Source organism: Schistocerca americana, chromosome 7, assembly GCF_021461395.2.
Source record: "Schistocerca americana isolate TAMUIC-IGC-003095 chromosome 7, iqSchAmer2.1, whole genome shotgun sequence".
Taxonomy (NCBI): domain Eukaryota; kingdom Metazoa; phylum Arthropoda; class Insecta; order Orthoptera; family Acrididae; genus Schistocerca; species Schistocerca americana.
The window spans coordinates 520,210,901-520,227,658 of NC_060125.1; the positions used below are offsets into that span (position 1 = coordinate 520,210,901).

The following is a 16,758-nucleotide window of genomic DNA, read 5'->3' on the forward strand; positions in this document are numbered from 1 at the left end:
TCTGACAGAATTACAATGTCATCGGCGAACCTCAAAGTTTTTATTTCTTCTCCATGAATTTTAATACCTACTCCGAATTTTTCTTTTGTTTCCTTTACTGCTTGCTCAATATACAGATTGAACATCGGGGACAGGCTACAACCCTGTCTTACTCCCTTCCCAACCACTGCTTCCCTTTCATGTCCCTCGACTCTTATAACTGCCATCTGGTTTCTGTACAAATTGTAAATAGCCTTTCGCTCCCTGTATTTTACCCCTGCCACCTTTAGAATTTGAAAGAGAGTATTCCAGTCAACATTGTCAAAAGCTTTCTCTAAGTCTACAAATGCTAGAAACATAGGTTTGCCCTTCCTTAATCTTTCTTCTAAGATAAGTCGTAAGGTCAGTATTGCCTCACGTGTTCCAGTGTTTCTACGGAATCCAAACTGATCTTCCCCGAGGTTGGCTTCTACTAGTTTTTCCATTCGTCTGTAAAGAATTCGTGTTAGTATTTTGCAGCTGTGACTTATTAAGCTGATAGTTCGGTAATTTTCACATCTGTCAACACCTGCTTTCTTTGGGATTGGAATTATTATATTCTTCTTGAAGTCTGAGGGTATTTCGCCTGTCTCATACATCTTGCTCACCAGATGGTAGAGTTTTGTCAGGACTGGCTCTCCCACGGCCGTCAGTAGCTCCAATGGAATATTGTCTACTCCGGGGGCCTTGTTTCGACTCAGGACTTTCGGTGCTCTGTCAAACTCTTCACGCAGTATCGTATCTCCCATTTCATCTTCATCTACATCCTCTTCCATTTCCATAATATTGTCGTCAAGTACATCGCCCTTGTATAGACCCTCTATATACTCCTTCCACCTTTCTGCTTTCCCTTCTTTGCTTAGAACTGGGTTTCCATCTGAGCTCTTGATATTCATACAAGTCGTTCTCTTATCTCCAAAGGTCTCTTTAATTTTCCTGTAGGCGGTATCTATCTTACCCCTAGTGAGATAGGCCTCTACATCCTTACATTTGTCCTCTAGCCATCCCTGCTTAGCCATTTTGCACTTCCTGTCGATCTCATTTTTGAGACGTTTGTATTCCTTTTTGCCTGCTTCACTTACTGCATTTTTATATTTTCTCCTTTCATCAATTAAATTCAATATTTCTTCTGTTACCCAAGGATTTCTACTAGCCCTCGTCTTTTTACCTACTTGATCCTCTGCTGCCTTCACTACTTCATCCCTCAAAGCTACCCATTCTTCTTCTACTGTATTTATTTCCCCCATTCCTGTCAATTGCTCCCTCATGCTCTCCCTGAATCTCTGTACAACCTCTGGTTCTTTTAGTTTATCCAGGTCCCATCTCCTTAAATTCCCACCTTTTTGCAGTTTCTTCAGTTTTAATCTACAGGTCATAACCAATAGATTGTGGTCAGAGTCCACATCTGCCCCTGGAAATGTCTTACAATTTAAAACCTGGTTCCTAAATCTCTGTCTTACCATTATATAATCTATCTGATACCTTTTAGTATCTCCAGGGTTCTTCCATGTATACAACCTTCTTTCATGATTCTTAAACCAAGTGTTAGTTATGATTATGTTGTGCTCTGTGCAAAATTCTACCAGGCGGCTTCCTCTTTCATTTCTGTCCCCCAATCCATATTCACCTACTATGTTTCCTTCTCTCCCTTTTCCTACACTCGAATTCCAGTCACCCATGACTATTAAATTTTCGTCTCCCTTCACAATCTGAATAATTTCTTTTATTTCATCATACATTTCTTCAATTTCTTCGTCATCTGCAGAGCTAGTTGGCATATAAACTTGTACTACTGTAGTAGGTGTGGGCTTCGTATCTATCTTGGCCACAATAATGCGTTCACTATGCTGTTTGTAGTAGCTTACCCGCATTCCTATTTTCCTATTCATTATTAAACCTACTCCTGCATTACCCCTATTTGATTTTGTGTTTATAACCCTGTAGTCACCTGACCAGAAGTCTTGTTCCTCTTGCCACCGAACTTCACTAATTCCCACTATATCTAACTTCAACCTATCCATTTCCCTTTTTAAATTTTCTAACCTACCTGCCCGATTAAGTATCAAGTTCAAATTCATGTCAAGTAATGAGCACCATGATTCCATGGCAATGTAAAGAATTTATGCTTCTCAGTCAATGCACTCAAAAGATGGCCACTTGTTTCATACATTTTGATACATCTACATCTATACTCTGCAAACCACCATGAAGCACATAGCAGAGGGTATTTTCCATTGTACCTGTTATTAGGGTTTCTTACTGTTCCATTTACATATGGAGCGTGGGAAGAATGATTGCTTGAATGCCTCTGAGGTTGCAGTAATTATTCCAATCTTAATGTCACAATTCCTACGTGGGTGATACATAGGGTGCTGTAGTTAGTATATTTCTAGAGCCATCATTTAAAGCCAGTTCCTGAAGTTTTGTTAACAGACTTTCTCGACATAGTTTACACCTATCTTCAAAGAGTTCAGTACCTTCAGTACCTCTGTGACACTCTTCCATAAATTAAACAAATCTGTGACAATCTGTGCTGCCCTTCTCAGTCTATGTTCAATATGCCTTGTTAGTCCCATTTGGTACAGGTCCCACACACATGAGCAATATTCTAGATCTGGTCACATGAGTGATTTGTGAGCAGTCTCTTTTGTAGACTGATTGCACTTCCCCAGTATTCTGCCAATAAACTGAAGTCTACCATTGGCTTTACCCATGACAGCCTATGTGATCATTCCATTCCATTCCATTCCATATCCCTACAAAGTGTTACACCTACCGTATTTTACACCTTTGTAGGAACAAAGATAAATACTGGCGCCAAAACCTCAGCGTCAGTAAATAAATTAAAAAAAAAAAAAAAAAAAATAGTGGAAGACGAGCTTTTTTTTTCTCCGCCCCGAGTTTCGACCACTGCATTTTCATACATTATCCAACGAAGTAAACACAAATTTCGTATTGTTCATCTTTGAATATAGCAGAATTTCAATGTACTATGAAAATCCGACTGGCAAGACTGTTTGGGATGTTTGTCAATATGGCCAACTCTACGTCCTGAATTTTTTCCTACCTGTGATAAGAGATGGTTGCTAATAGAAACCTGATGAAATGTGAATCACATGCAGTATTCTCTTCACCATAAGAATAATACGAATATAAACATTTTGCCATGTATTCTTCCGTGTTTCCTGCTATCTCATTTAAATCCTGTCTGCCTAATAAACTACGAAACTAGAGTGAGACAACAGCGAACGCGGAACAATATACATATCGTGTCACGTTTATATTCGTATTATTCTTATGCCTAATAGTGATACAGCCAGAAATGAAGCACGGCAACTGACTAGATTTTTAAATCTAAGATGACTATTTTCTGTGCAGAATTTGATGTACTAAAGAAGCGGCCGCAAAGATTTTCAAACGGAGAAAAATGTTCGCCTAACTCTCATTCAGAACATGTTCTATCATACGCAGTCTATTATTCGGTTCTTGCTGATCATTATCAAAGAAAGCAGCAGTGTAAGTAACGACAAATAGCAGTCTCTTGCCATTGTTTCGCTAATGAGACGATTCCTCTCTCTTTTTTTTTTAATTGTAAGCGGAGGTAGCGCGCACAAAAGCAAGCCATGCCGCGAGCGGCGACAGGCCGTGAACACGCACTATCAGAATGCGACAAACAATGCATGACACATGACAGTAATGCATTTTCAGCTTAGAGTGACGTAAACACCTACAACAAAGAAAACGGCACTTATCAGATCAAAGCAAAATAAGCAATCGATTCAAACCAGACGAAGCACGTTAAAAAGGAAGAGTACCCATATAAATACAGACCGAGCGCCTGACGCATAGCAGTGGCTACCTGGTAAAGCTTAACTGCTAAGCTTACGACTCGAACCAAACTACTGTAGCTGTATCGTCTTTCATTCAACCGAAATTGTGTCTCATATTACAAAGGACCAACTTTGTTTCGATTTGTAGGTGCAGCCTAAAACTTTTCCCTCCCCTTGAATTTCGAGTCTCAAATTTCAGGTGTGGCTTAGATTCGGGATTTTTTTTTTTTTTTTCCCTTTATTTCGAGTCTCATTTTTCAGGTGCAGCTTAGATTCGAGTAAATACGGTACCGCAGGAAGACTTTCCACCTATGCAGTTCAGAAAGGCTGGTGTTGATGGGATGGATCCAGATGCCTGACCCCCCTCCTATTAAATGCACTGTCTCCTGTTCTATACCTTCTCTGTAATGAGTAGCTATCTGTCCTAATATTCATATTATTGTTTCACCCTGGACTTTCCATTAGATGCATTTATTGTGTTTCCTGAAAATTTATAACATCCATTGTCATTCATTACCAACTTTATTCGTTCCTTGTAATTTCTTCTGAAATGAAGCAAATCAGTAATCTTGGAACATTTAGACAGAAAAAAAGAGCAGCCAAGGATCTAACCAACTTCCTATTACATGCCTGTTATATTACTGCAACACAGATTTAGGTGTACCTTTTGAATGCTACTCTTCTGTACTGCTACAGAGGTGTGCTGAGGTGAGAACTGCCAGTTTATAACTAACTTACCTGGAAAGAGCAGCTACAAGCCGTGTTACTGCTGTCTAGTGATGGGCCCTTGCCAACATCATCAAGTCGTGGACGTGTTTCAGGAGAAGTGGGTCCCTCCTCAGGAGGTGGAGGGAGGACTTGTAATGATGAGACCGGAACTGCTGCAGCAACACTGTTCCTCGGATTGAAACTTTCAACTGACGCAAGAGCTGACGGTGGTCCCACTAACACATCCTCATAGAAGACATCCGAGCGTATGATGTCTTCTGAGCGGCTGGATGGCATCGGCTGGCTAGAACCTTGTTCGACCAAACGTGCATGAACAGACTGGGCACCAGTCATTTCTGTATTTCCCGCTACAGAGGATGAAGGACGCTGACGCCGTGGTGCTGCTGTTGGAGCAGCAGGTGGTGCCTCAGCTGCAGGTCTGGATACACCAGCCTCAGTCACAGGAACTGCCGGCACAGGTGCTGTTTCGATGCGGAAGCTGCCACTGGTGGCCAAGTTGATGGGTATTGTTCGATGGCCTGTACCGAGTCCACTCGTAACAGCTCCTGAATTTGCAAAGAATATTTTGTAAGAAAGTTTTATAATTATGACCCGAAAAGGAAGTAAACAGTTAATACGAACACAATTACAGCAAGAACAAATGATCCACTTTGCTCTATATAAAATTCCTGCAGAGAAACTGCCGGGGAAAAAGAATGCAATAGCTGTGCTACAGTTAGTATGAACGCTTTTATCATTACATCAAAATTTCTACACATTCTCCCCATTAAATGGCAATGCCAACAATATTTAATCAAGTGTTTGGTGATCACACAATTTGATACTCCCAATACGATCTTTGATTAATTTGTTACATTCACCATTTCAAAGTGCAGTAATTACTATTCTTGTAAATGTCTAAAAAAGTGGTGAACTTTGTCTTTCAAAAACTCTGTTCAGTTCTTGTTTCTACTAACATCTCTTTTCAAAGCAGAGACTTTCCAACTATTTTACCCATGTCTATTCCAGCCCATGTAATCAAAACTAAATACATTTATTGCACAACACTAATTCCCAAAGGAAAGATGCTTCTGTGCTTGGAAAAAATGCAGCTGAACCAACCCCTCAGGTTGTCTCAGTTACAATATCACACAATTTTGTTTTTTAGTATTAAAAAGGTACAAAATCTGTTTCTGACAGCAACTTCTCTATGTTAACGAACAACTTCATTCATTCCACATCACAGATTATGTCCTTCAACCTGTAATCTAAATTAAAGCTCTCTGCAACACAAAGGTTGCTTTGAACACAACAATGTGCTGTAAAACATTCTCGGTTTTCTTGCCATGTCAATTTGGGATAAAATCTTGAGCTTTCGACAATAGCCTCCATTGTCATCGTCAGGAGCAACTGACTGTCCTCACTGCTGCTGTGATGCCATTTTATAGCCCGTGGAGGGCTTCTGATTGGTCGGCTTGTGACTGGTCAGCGATTACGTTCTGCTGTCGCAGACAGCGTCAATGTGTGCGCTAGTGGTGCCACTGCTTCTCCTGGAATCTAAACCTTGGAAGGAATGTCTCTACCACTTCTCTGCATTGAGTGCTTGTTTCCATGCACTACTCAGATAGCGGATACTATCACAGTCTGCCCCGATAGCTGACTGGTCAGCGTGACGGACTGCCATCCTAAGGGGCCCAGGTTCGATTCCCGGATGGGTCAGGGATTTTCTCTGCACAGGGACTGGGTGTTATGTTGTCTTCATCATCATTTCTTTCCCATCCGGTGCACAGGTCACACAATGTGGCGTCAAATGTAATAAGACCAGCACCAAGGCAGCCGGACTTGCCCCGTAAGGGGCCTCCTGGCCAATGACGCCAAACGTTCATTTCATTTCCATCCGCTACCACGGTTGAAGTTGTTCTCGCTCATTCTTATTTCCACAGCCTCCTTCATAACAGTATCCCAGTATGTGGAGGCACGGGACAGAATTTTTGTTTCATCGAACAGTATTTTACGTTTGTTCGAGAGGCTGTGCTCCATAACTGCTGATTTCTCCAGTTCTCTATTTTTAGTACGGCATTGGTGTTGCATACAGTAGTCGGAAATGGTACAAATGGTCTGACCTATATAACTGCTTCCACACTCGCAGGAGATATTATAAATTCCAGGGACCCTAAGGCTGAGACTGTCCTTAACAGAGCTCATCATCTCCTTAATTTTCTTAGAAGGACAAAAAAATTGGCCTTTACCCCATCTACCCAGGACTCTTCCTATTTTGATGGATATAGTGCCACAAAAAGGAAGAACTGCAATGGTGTGAGAGTGCAGAATTTTCACTTTTCCTTTTTGAGAACGCTGCCCTTATATCGTGTGCACCATAGCCATTCTTTTGGAAGACATAATTCAGATGGTTAATTTCGGACTTCAAGCAGTCCTCATCAGAAACAGTTTTTGCTCTATATACCAACATGTTCAAAATGGATCTCTTCTGAGCAGGATGATGGAAACTCTGTGCATTAAAGTATAAATCAGTATGTGTCAGCTTACAATATACAAAGTGGCCGAGACGCCTGTCTGCCTGTCGTTGTACTAAAACGTTTAAGAATGGCAGCCTTCCTTCCTTCTCCTTGTAGACAGTGAACCAGATGTTTGGATGTATGCTGTTCCATGAATTGTTTGAGAGCTTCTGCGCCATGTGGCCAGACCATAAATGTATTGTCAAAAAAACGATAAAATAAGGATGGATGGAGGGGAGCCAAATTTAATGCATGTTCCTCAAAATTCTCCATAAAGAAGTTAGCCAGTGATGGAGACAACGGAGAGCCTATCGCCATACCGTCAGTCATTTAATAAAATTTATTACCATACAAGAAGCAGGTGGTCATCATCACATGTCGGAACAACTTCATAGTTTCAGGAGGAAAAAGATCCGCCAGCATTTTCAAAGTGTCCTCCACAGGAACTTTTGTGAACAGTGATACCATGTCCAAGCTGACTAAAATGTCATTTGGACCATCTCTTATCTGTTTGATTTTCTCAATGAACATCTGGGAGTTTTTGATGTGATGTTCACAACCGGCCGACTGTAGGAGTCATCAACTTTGTTAGGTATCTGGCCAGCTTGTAGGTAGAAGAATCAACTGCACTGACAATAGGTCTCAAGGGAACATTATCCTTGTTGATCTTCGGTAGTCCGTACAACCTGGGAGGTCTAGGAACCCGGACTCAGATTTTTCATATCATCATCTGGCAGACCGGAATTCTTTTCCTGCTGTATGTCGAAGTTTGGTCCCTTTTAAGACATTTGTACGTACTGTCCTCCAACAGTAATGTCATTTTTCTAAAGGACAGTCTCAGACCCAGTGTCCCTGGAATTTATAATATCCCCTGTGAGTGTGCAAGCAATTATATAGGTCAGACCATTTGTACCATTTCCGACCGCTGTGCAGAACACTAACGTCATATTAAAAATTGGCACGAAAACCGAGAAAGTTTTACAAATAAGTGCCGTTGTGAAAGACTTCCTTCTCACAACAATGTTCTACTAGGTATGGCACTGTTACAGGTGGTATGCCCTTCACTTCCTCTGACCTTTAAACTGACTTATACATCCAGTTATAATGGAACTAACAGTCTAATTTGAACTCAGTATTTTTTGCTTATACAAAATATTGGTAAGTATTACAGAAGCGGTAAGTGACAGGAAAAATCCTTTGACCAACTTTCGCCAAAGCCTTTGGGTTCACAGTGTGATACTCACCCACTCCGTCAAGCCACAGTGACAGAATTTATGAAAGATAAAGAATGAGTGGCTTTTAGAAACATGGTTACAGCAACTGACTAAAGACAGAAAAATAGTGGATGTATAAAATGAGATTTTTTGAGAATTGGGTAATAAAAAGTAAAGAAGATTAGAGTACACTGTTCTATTAGGCTCCAAGTCAATAGAGAGGAAGGCACAAAGTTCAGTGAACATAATAACAGGAACTGGTGAAACTCTCTCCAAGGGAACAACCATCAGATTTCCTTTAAAATGGGTTTGGGAAACCAGGAACCAGGTTGGTCTAAATCAAAAGTTCTGGACAAGAGTTTGAATCCAATTCCTTTGAATGAACATATTTTAAATGTTTTAACATGTCATCTGACAACCAAGCACACAAGTTATCCAGAACTTTTGACTGTTTTCATTCTTGTCCAGCCCTATTTCATGTACAACTCTTAACTAAACACAAGATTTCACACATGAAATAAAAACAGTTCTGTCTAAAATAAAAGGGGACACGGGCGGAGGAGGTGTTACTGAAGAACTTTCAACCAAACCATAATAACTGTTAGCTGCAATACACTAGAATATTTCCAACATTTCTTAATGCTGCATACTACACAGAGTTGTTATAATTAAAGTGTGGCTATTCACAGAAGTCCAGTGTGGGCTGTAATTATCGTATGGCAGCAAAACTTAGTAGACATGCTGGTGTGTTAATGTGGAACCAATTTACAGTGGAACAAATTAGCTCCAGTTTTGGCCACCAGATGCCACGCTGATGTCTCCGGTGCTCATACTGAACAAATTGTGAAAGCATCTGTTAATAATAAAATCAACTTTATGCCTTTCTCACTTGTTTGACCTTTTCTGCCCATATCACACTCCTAATCCATTACATATAAAAACATTTCTATACATCTTTCTTACATTCACACTACCAGATATGCACCTGGAGCCCACAATTTGAACTAATTTTTTTCCAGCACTAATTGGTTCCACATTAATGCTTTAGAATATCTATCAAGTTTCGCTGCCATATGATAATTACAGCCCAAACTACACCTCTGTGAGTAGTGCACTTTAATTATAATCACCCAGTACTTGCTATCTGGGTACTGACATTTGTGAATAACAATCAGGTAGTATACAAGTCTCTGAAATACTATAACTGGAATACTGTGATTGAAATGAGAAATCAAAGCAATGGCAGCTCTTCCTCTGTTCATAAATACATGCTCTGCTCTGGGTAAACAGTAAGTACGAAATATTTCAGAAATTGCTGAAAAAGTTAGTGGTCAATAAACAAGACAGTAATTCTTAATTAAAAAAGACTAATTACAGAAAGTTCTATATACATAAAATACCTAAAGTCACAAGAATTAAAGTACATAATGGGACAACAGAAGTATGTAAGGCACAAAATTTTGAGGTATTATGCGGATCAGCAATTAAGTCTCCCCCGCACGTGCATACACGTGACTCGCGCGCAATTCGCACCTGCGCCCCCCCCCCCCCCCCCCCCACACACACACACACAAACACACACACACACACACACACACACACAAACACACACACACACACACACACACACACACACACACACAAACCTTCTGGGGTGAAAATGCACAGAATATGAAAAACATATTCAAATTTCGAAAAAGGTCATCAGAATAATGACCAAAAGTCGCAAACAAGCCAAATGCATTGAACTTTTTAAGAAGTGAGGTATTTTGACAGTTCTAAGCGAATACATGTTCCAAACTACAATTTTTAAAAAAGAAAACGAGACACAATGGTTGATTATACCTCGCTAGAAAGAATAAAATTAAACCACTAACTGTTGTATTTTACTAAAGAATCAATCTCTATGATAAACTGCGAAGAAAATAAAAGATGTAAAGAGCTGTGCAGATGTAAAAGAAGTCTTAAAATACATCTTAACAAAGCAGCCAAAGAGGATGGTGAAAATATGTAAGCAAACAAATATGCCTTGTTTGCTAATACCACCTTGGGAAATACGGAAGCGTCCGATCCCGCCCGTCTGCTTTGACCCATGACGTCACAAATATGGCGGAAACAAAAACAAACACACACACTTTCCACAAGAAGCCTAATGACACTAACCGGACAAGCGCGGGAAATGGGGTGTTTTGGGTGGGGGGCAAACTAAATATAAACAAATTTAGATGCCTTGCGTAGCTACATCGTGTACGTGAAGACAGCCATGCATGAATACCCACCCGCCTCCCCAGGGGTCGTAACCCCTGCAACCCATAGAAGATAAAGATGCTTCTGTAGCTGATTAGTGTTTTTTGTCTTTTTTAAAAAAAAATCTCACAGGATAGAACAAACAGATCAGAAAGATAAACATAATAAACTAAAACAGAAATTGGAGGAAACAGATAATTAAAATAAGTAATAAGTGTTTTTAAATTTAAAAAAAAATCTCACGAGATAGAACGAACAGATCAGAAAATTAAATAAAATAAGATAAAACAGAACTGGAGACAGCCACACTCAAACCAAACTCCGCGCCGTCATGACGTCACACACGACAACACCCTTACGTCATGGGTCAAAGCCGACGCGTGGGATCGGACGCTTCTGTCGACCCCCACCTTGTAACACAAAACCCAAGGTGCATTACTAAAGCAATTTTGTATTTCATTTGCGTCGTGTTAATCAGGTTAATTCTGTTTCTTTTACCTCAGATTTGTAATTCAAAATTTATAAAAAGTATTCCACCTGGTGTACAAGATATATGAGTGGTTAAAGAAAGGCAAATCTATGATTATAGCATTTGTAAGTTTACAGAAAGATTTGGACAATGTTGACAAGAACACATTGAAATTCTGAGGGTAGGAGGGATACAATACATGGAGCAAAATTATATTTACAGTTTGTACAGAAAGCAGACTGTAAAGGGAGACCAAGAAATGAATACTGTGAGCGGGTTCAAATGGATGTAAGCTGCAGCAGTTATTCGGAGCTGAAGAGGCTTGCACAGGATGGAGTAGCATGAAGAGGTGCATCACACTAATCTTCGCACTGAAGACTACAGCACGAACAGTGTATATGTCTGTATAATGAAGGTCTTATGTTTAGCCTGTTTCTCTTTTTCTCCCCAATACTGTAATGTACCTAAGCTGCGAATAGTGAAGTTATGTATGTATAATGATAACAGTCATACAAGGAAATTTGTCTAGAAATGAATGAATGAGATAAGTCTTAGAAAGAACATGGGCAGGTCAAAATACATAGCAAATCGGCTACACAAGAGTGAATGTTCAGTACCGGCTCCGACAGTAGTGGTCCCCAAGCTTCCAGCTGCAACAGCAACCGCAAGGGCAGCCTCTGCCCTAGCTGCAGCCACTGCCTCTTCATAAGGTGGCGGTGCTTCACCACGGGGAAAATAACCAGCACCATTACTTGAGGAAGACCCAGGTGGTTTCCACAGTGGATAATGAGCACCATTTTCTTCATTTCCATATCGGAATTCCAAATGGTGGTGGTGGTGATGATGGGGATCTGCTGCTGCCGCTGATCCAAGGTAACTGCCTACACTGCCTGGCAAATAAGCAAGGCTTCCTGCAATATATCCAATACTGCCTAAGCTGCGTTCATCTTCACTCAGCTGTCTATTCTGTCGTCCTGAAACAGCAAAAATCCCTGAATCAAATCAGTGCAAATACAAAAAATAAATGCCGTAATTAAGTAAACTGTAAAGTGGTAACAAGGGCAAATGTTTCATATATTTTAACAATTAACATTTCACTTCATGGAAAGTTATTCATTTCCGGAAAGTGTATTGTTAAATCCTAATCAGAGAGAAACATGTAGCTTTCCTTTTACACTGTGCAGACCACATGCACTTCTTATTAAATTGACAGTTAACTGCCACATATAACTCTAAAATTAATGTATAAAGTAAACAATCAAATAGTCAACTATCACAAAATTATGTAAATGTGAGGAAATAACTCTGCAGGACAAGACTGGAATGAAAGTAAAGGAACTAGAGCAACATTTACTGTGATGTACATCTACAAAAGACAAGGAGTGTTTATGGATGCATTCAAATAAATGAAAAACACACACACACACGTCGATAAAAGTGGAAGCAGAATCCAAAGCTGATTTCCTGTGACATAAATGGAGGATAGTTGAGAAACTCATAACCGGCTTATCTTGTAGGTCCACCCATTAATATATGAATGAAAGAATGAAGAAAGATTAGTTTTTAACGTCCTGTTGACAACAAGGTCATTAGAGACGGAGCAAAAGCTCAGAATGCTTTTTAAGAATGGAGAAGGATACCATCTATGCCCTATCAAAGAAGCCATCCCAGGATTTGCATGGTGCGATTTAAGAAAAACCTAAATCTGGATGGCTGGAGACAAATTGGAACTGTCGTCCTCCCAAACACGAGTCCAATGTGCTAATCAGTGTGACACCTCACTCGGTAACATACAAGTTGTCATATACAAGAGGTTATTAAATTTTTGGTGGATAACATGACCTCTTATAAAAGCATTAGTATCCCACAAATACTGAAGGCTGTTAGCAGGAAACTGAACTGCAGGCTCTCAAAGCCAAGTTGTACAATTTTCTCATTTCAGTCTACTACTCCCTGCAGGAGTGCTTCATAACCTTCTAATTAGTTCTGGAAATGCTATTCTCTGAAACAAATGGATAAGCAGACACTACTGCTTTGCATGAAATGAATTTCTGTGTGTGTTATGGTAATTATGCCACTAAAATAAATGAAAATTATTCATGTGAAGAGAAGACAAGGTTTTTTACCTAATCCAACAACCCTCATTTTGGATCCTCCATGGTTTTCCCACATTATCCCAGGTGAAAACTTGAAAGATTCCTACTTATAGGCCATGGCAATATCTGACATTTTCCTTAGCCTTTATTAATCTATCTATCTTCTTCTACACATATATAAATTAAAGTCCCATCCCCCATGACAATTTTTGTATGTTCGGGCCAATCTCAGACACTACAGTAGTGATTTTGATTTGGTTTTCATATATAGATAGACTGATTTTTTTTTTAAAAAAAAAATTACAGCACTGCCAGGTCGGCCCAAGCCACTGCTTCTGGGAGCCCAGTGTGAGCTACCCCCTAAATGACCTGCAATGCAGGATGTATCAGAGATTAAGCTGCTACGAGCAGAACTTTTGGTATAGAGTTAACATTTGATGGGTGTGAAGGGAAATTCAGAAATAGTACGAAGTATACAGGTAACGCAGTGCGTGCCAGCCGTCGTCTGAGTCAGGCAGTGAGCAAGTGATCAAAGCTTGCACCAAACTCTGTTGTGGTCAAAGAGACCATGCCTTACTGGCGTGTAGTCAGGCAGCCAGAAAGCAGCCATAGCTTGTGCCAAAACGGTGTTGCAGTCAGGCAGACTGAGTGGCATGGTAGTTTGCAGCTCCTGTCATTGTCATAAGATCTGTCTTCAAACACCAATTAAATAAGGAACAGATAACATTTGCATCTACTGAGAACTTTGCTAGACTACACTGCATAAATTGTTTAAGTTGAAAGAGTTACCTAACATCATTCTCTGAACTTTAATCATAACACTATGCAGGGACCCGAAAACAAAATTACCGCTATGCCAGACAAGTAGTCTGGCCGTACTTAGTGCTAACCACGCAAAGCGGGAACAAGTGCTAACCACGCAAAGCGGGAACAGGTCACTAATATTTACTAAATGGACTACATTTTTACACTACATGTATATTATGTTGTTATCATCATCATCATCAATTTCTCTGTTAATACGTTCTGGACATATTAATAAGTATTCTATGACCTCTCAGCTGATAGCTGTGCAACTGAATTAGAATGAAACAGATATCACACAAAGCAGTTGTTTGTTCTCTACTGGGTGTCAAACATCTAGAAGCAATGGAAATGTAGCTGTGGTAGACGAGAGGTGGAAAAACTGGAAGTAAAGAAAGACCACTGAAAGAGTACAAACGGAATAGGTACACAAATTTCCATCAAACAATCTAATTTGAAAATTCATCTACCTTCCTGGTTTGTAATACTTTTGTTTAAAAAAAATTTTAAGAAGCAAAATACTCTTGATATGAAGGGAAAAAAGAACCTAGAACAAATACTAGGGTAAGTGCTGATGTAGTAATCAGATTACTGTAACTTTGAGGAAACAAGGTGCACAAAACAAGACTCAATTGTTGCAGTAAAGAGACACTGCCACGATCCTGGTATCATCAAACACAAATATACGAAAGCTCTTCACATTCTACACAAGGAAGTACAGCAAGGAACAGAGAGATGAATAAATACTGTATTATTATATCTTTAACCACATCACATAACCTATGTCCACTGTGGGGTTTAAACATAGTAAGATTATGGATTGTCTTTCAGTGCAATCTTTAGGGTCACTACAAATTTTATTATTAAGATTATACAGATGGTAGACAATACTAAATTCATTATTTTGAGATATGGAATGAACAGCCAGGTACTAAATTTCAGGTGGTATGAGATCTTTAACAAGCAATGCAACACTGATTATGTTCCATAATGAACAACTTCTTCCAGACATCAATGTCTACTACCTTGAAAAATGATACAAAACTGTCTGTCACTTGTCTTCAGAAATTACCACTGTTTACAGTTCATGCTGGTTGTCAAAGATGGAGTATTTAGCCACATTATATGAATTTAAAAACAATTTTCCAGTCACAACATTGTTTCCACCCATGTCTGCAGCATTTTTTCCAGTCAATCACGTAAAATTGCTTCTGACCAAAGTTGCAACACATTTACAACTATGTTCATTGTTTGCATCCCCGGCCACACTAGCAACACACATCTCTGCATGTTATCCCATCCTTCGCAACAATCACATAGGCAGCAAAATTTTATGTTGGGTTGTTTGGGAGGGGGGCGGGGGGGGGGGGGGGGGGGGGGGGAGACTAAACAGCAAGGTCATCGGTCTCATCGGATTAAGGAAGGATGGGGAAGGAAGTTGGCCATGCCCTTTCAAAGGAACCATCCCGGCATTGCCTGGAGTGATTTAGGGAAATCACGGAAAACCTAACTCAGGATGGCCGGATGCGGGATTGAACCGTCGGCCTGCCGAATGCAAGTCCAGTGTGCTAACCGCTGTGCCACCTCGCTCCGTAAAATTTTATGCTGTCCATTCACATTAAGTACTATGTTGTGTCCAGTGAAGAGGATGAATTAATGATATGTGGTGCTGCATTACTAATACTTGACAACACAAGCAGATGATTACAACCGCACAGTCGTCACGCTCAGCATAAACATACTGTAGCAAACTTGGTGTGAATGGTGTGCTGCACATGTTGAATGTGGAAGAAGTGATGCTTTTTGTAGCTGCACTTGGGTGTCACCATCCAATTTTAAAATTGCAATGAATTGGTTAGAGAAATTTATTTCAAAGAAAGATAAGTTTCGGAAAACAATATTCTGCGAAGCATGGATTTGCTGTTAGTCTTCAGTTTTCACAATAAGAGATTTATTTCAGAGCTTACATATTTATTCTACATTTCAAAGCCGGCTATATATCAAACAGTTCCAGCAATTTGTGAAGCTCTGGTTTAAGAATTACACATCAGCAATTTAACTGTGTGAATAACATGGAATTATAATACATACACTTATATAGTGAAATATATAATACATCAATAAATTCAATCAAATCCTCTTAATTATCAATGCCTACCACCTCTTCTACAGTAATGCCACAACTGGTGTTAAGATACGACAGGAGAACCTGTAGTAGTTGTTGATTCCCCTACCATGTCCACACTCATTGATGATTATTTCATTCTCTTATTTTAATTCAGTTCTGCATCAAAGAGTATCTGATACAGTTAATCCGTACTGTGTTGGCAGAAGCACAAATTTCTTTCTTACATCTGAACTCTTCACTCTCTAAGAGGCAACACAATACCACATTGTGCTACAAGAATTCATAGTCTTAATATAAACAAACACTTGGGTCAAACAGTGGCATTTAGTAGTAGTAGGCTAGAAATAATGTTTCCTTCGATCTGTATGGACATGGCCACAGACGGCTATATTCATGTTTGCAACATGCTGCAAACACTGAGAGGCCCGCAGTAGCTGCAAACACGGTTGCAAAACATTTTTCAAACTCAGTGCAAACATCGCATTACTCATTACAGGAATTCCAGGATGTAGTACCCATAAGATTTAATTGTCAGCATCTCTCAATTTGACCATGAATTATACACTTCAGTTGTTTCACAGCAGTTTTTCCACACACACACACACACACACACACACACACACACAAAACCTATTATAAAAATTATGCACACAGTTACGGACACATAATTCTGAATGCAGAGTTCAGTTCTGTCAAGCAGCCGACACTGCCATCACTTTCCACAATTG

At 39.8% G+C, this 16,758-nt stretch overlaps 1 protein-coding gene across 1 annotated transcript in view; it reads right to left on the reverse strand.

Annotated features, from left to right (window-relative positions):
* LOC124622511 overlaps window positions 1-16,758 on the reverse strand; it is a 65,847-nt gene that overhangs the window by 37,594 nt on the left and 11,495 nt on the right. Inside the window, exons 4-5 of the mRNA XM_047148231.1 lie at window positions 11,620-11,976; window positions 4,587-5,122 (exon numbers count right to left, since the gene is read on the reverse strand). Coding sequence (XP_047004187.1) covers window positions 4,587-5,122; window positions 11,620-11,976 — 893 coding nt within the window. The remainder of the gene's footprint in view (window positions 1-4,586; window positions 5,123-11,619; window positions 11,977-16,758) is intronic.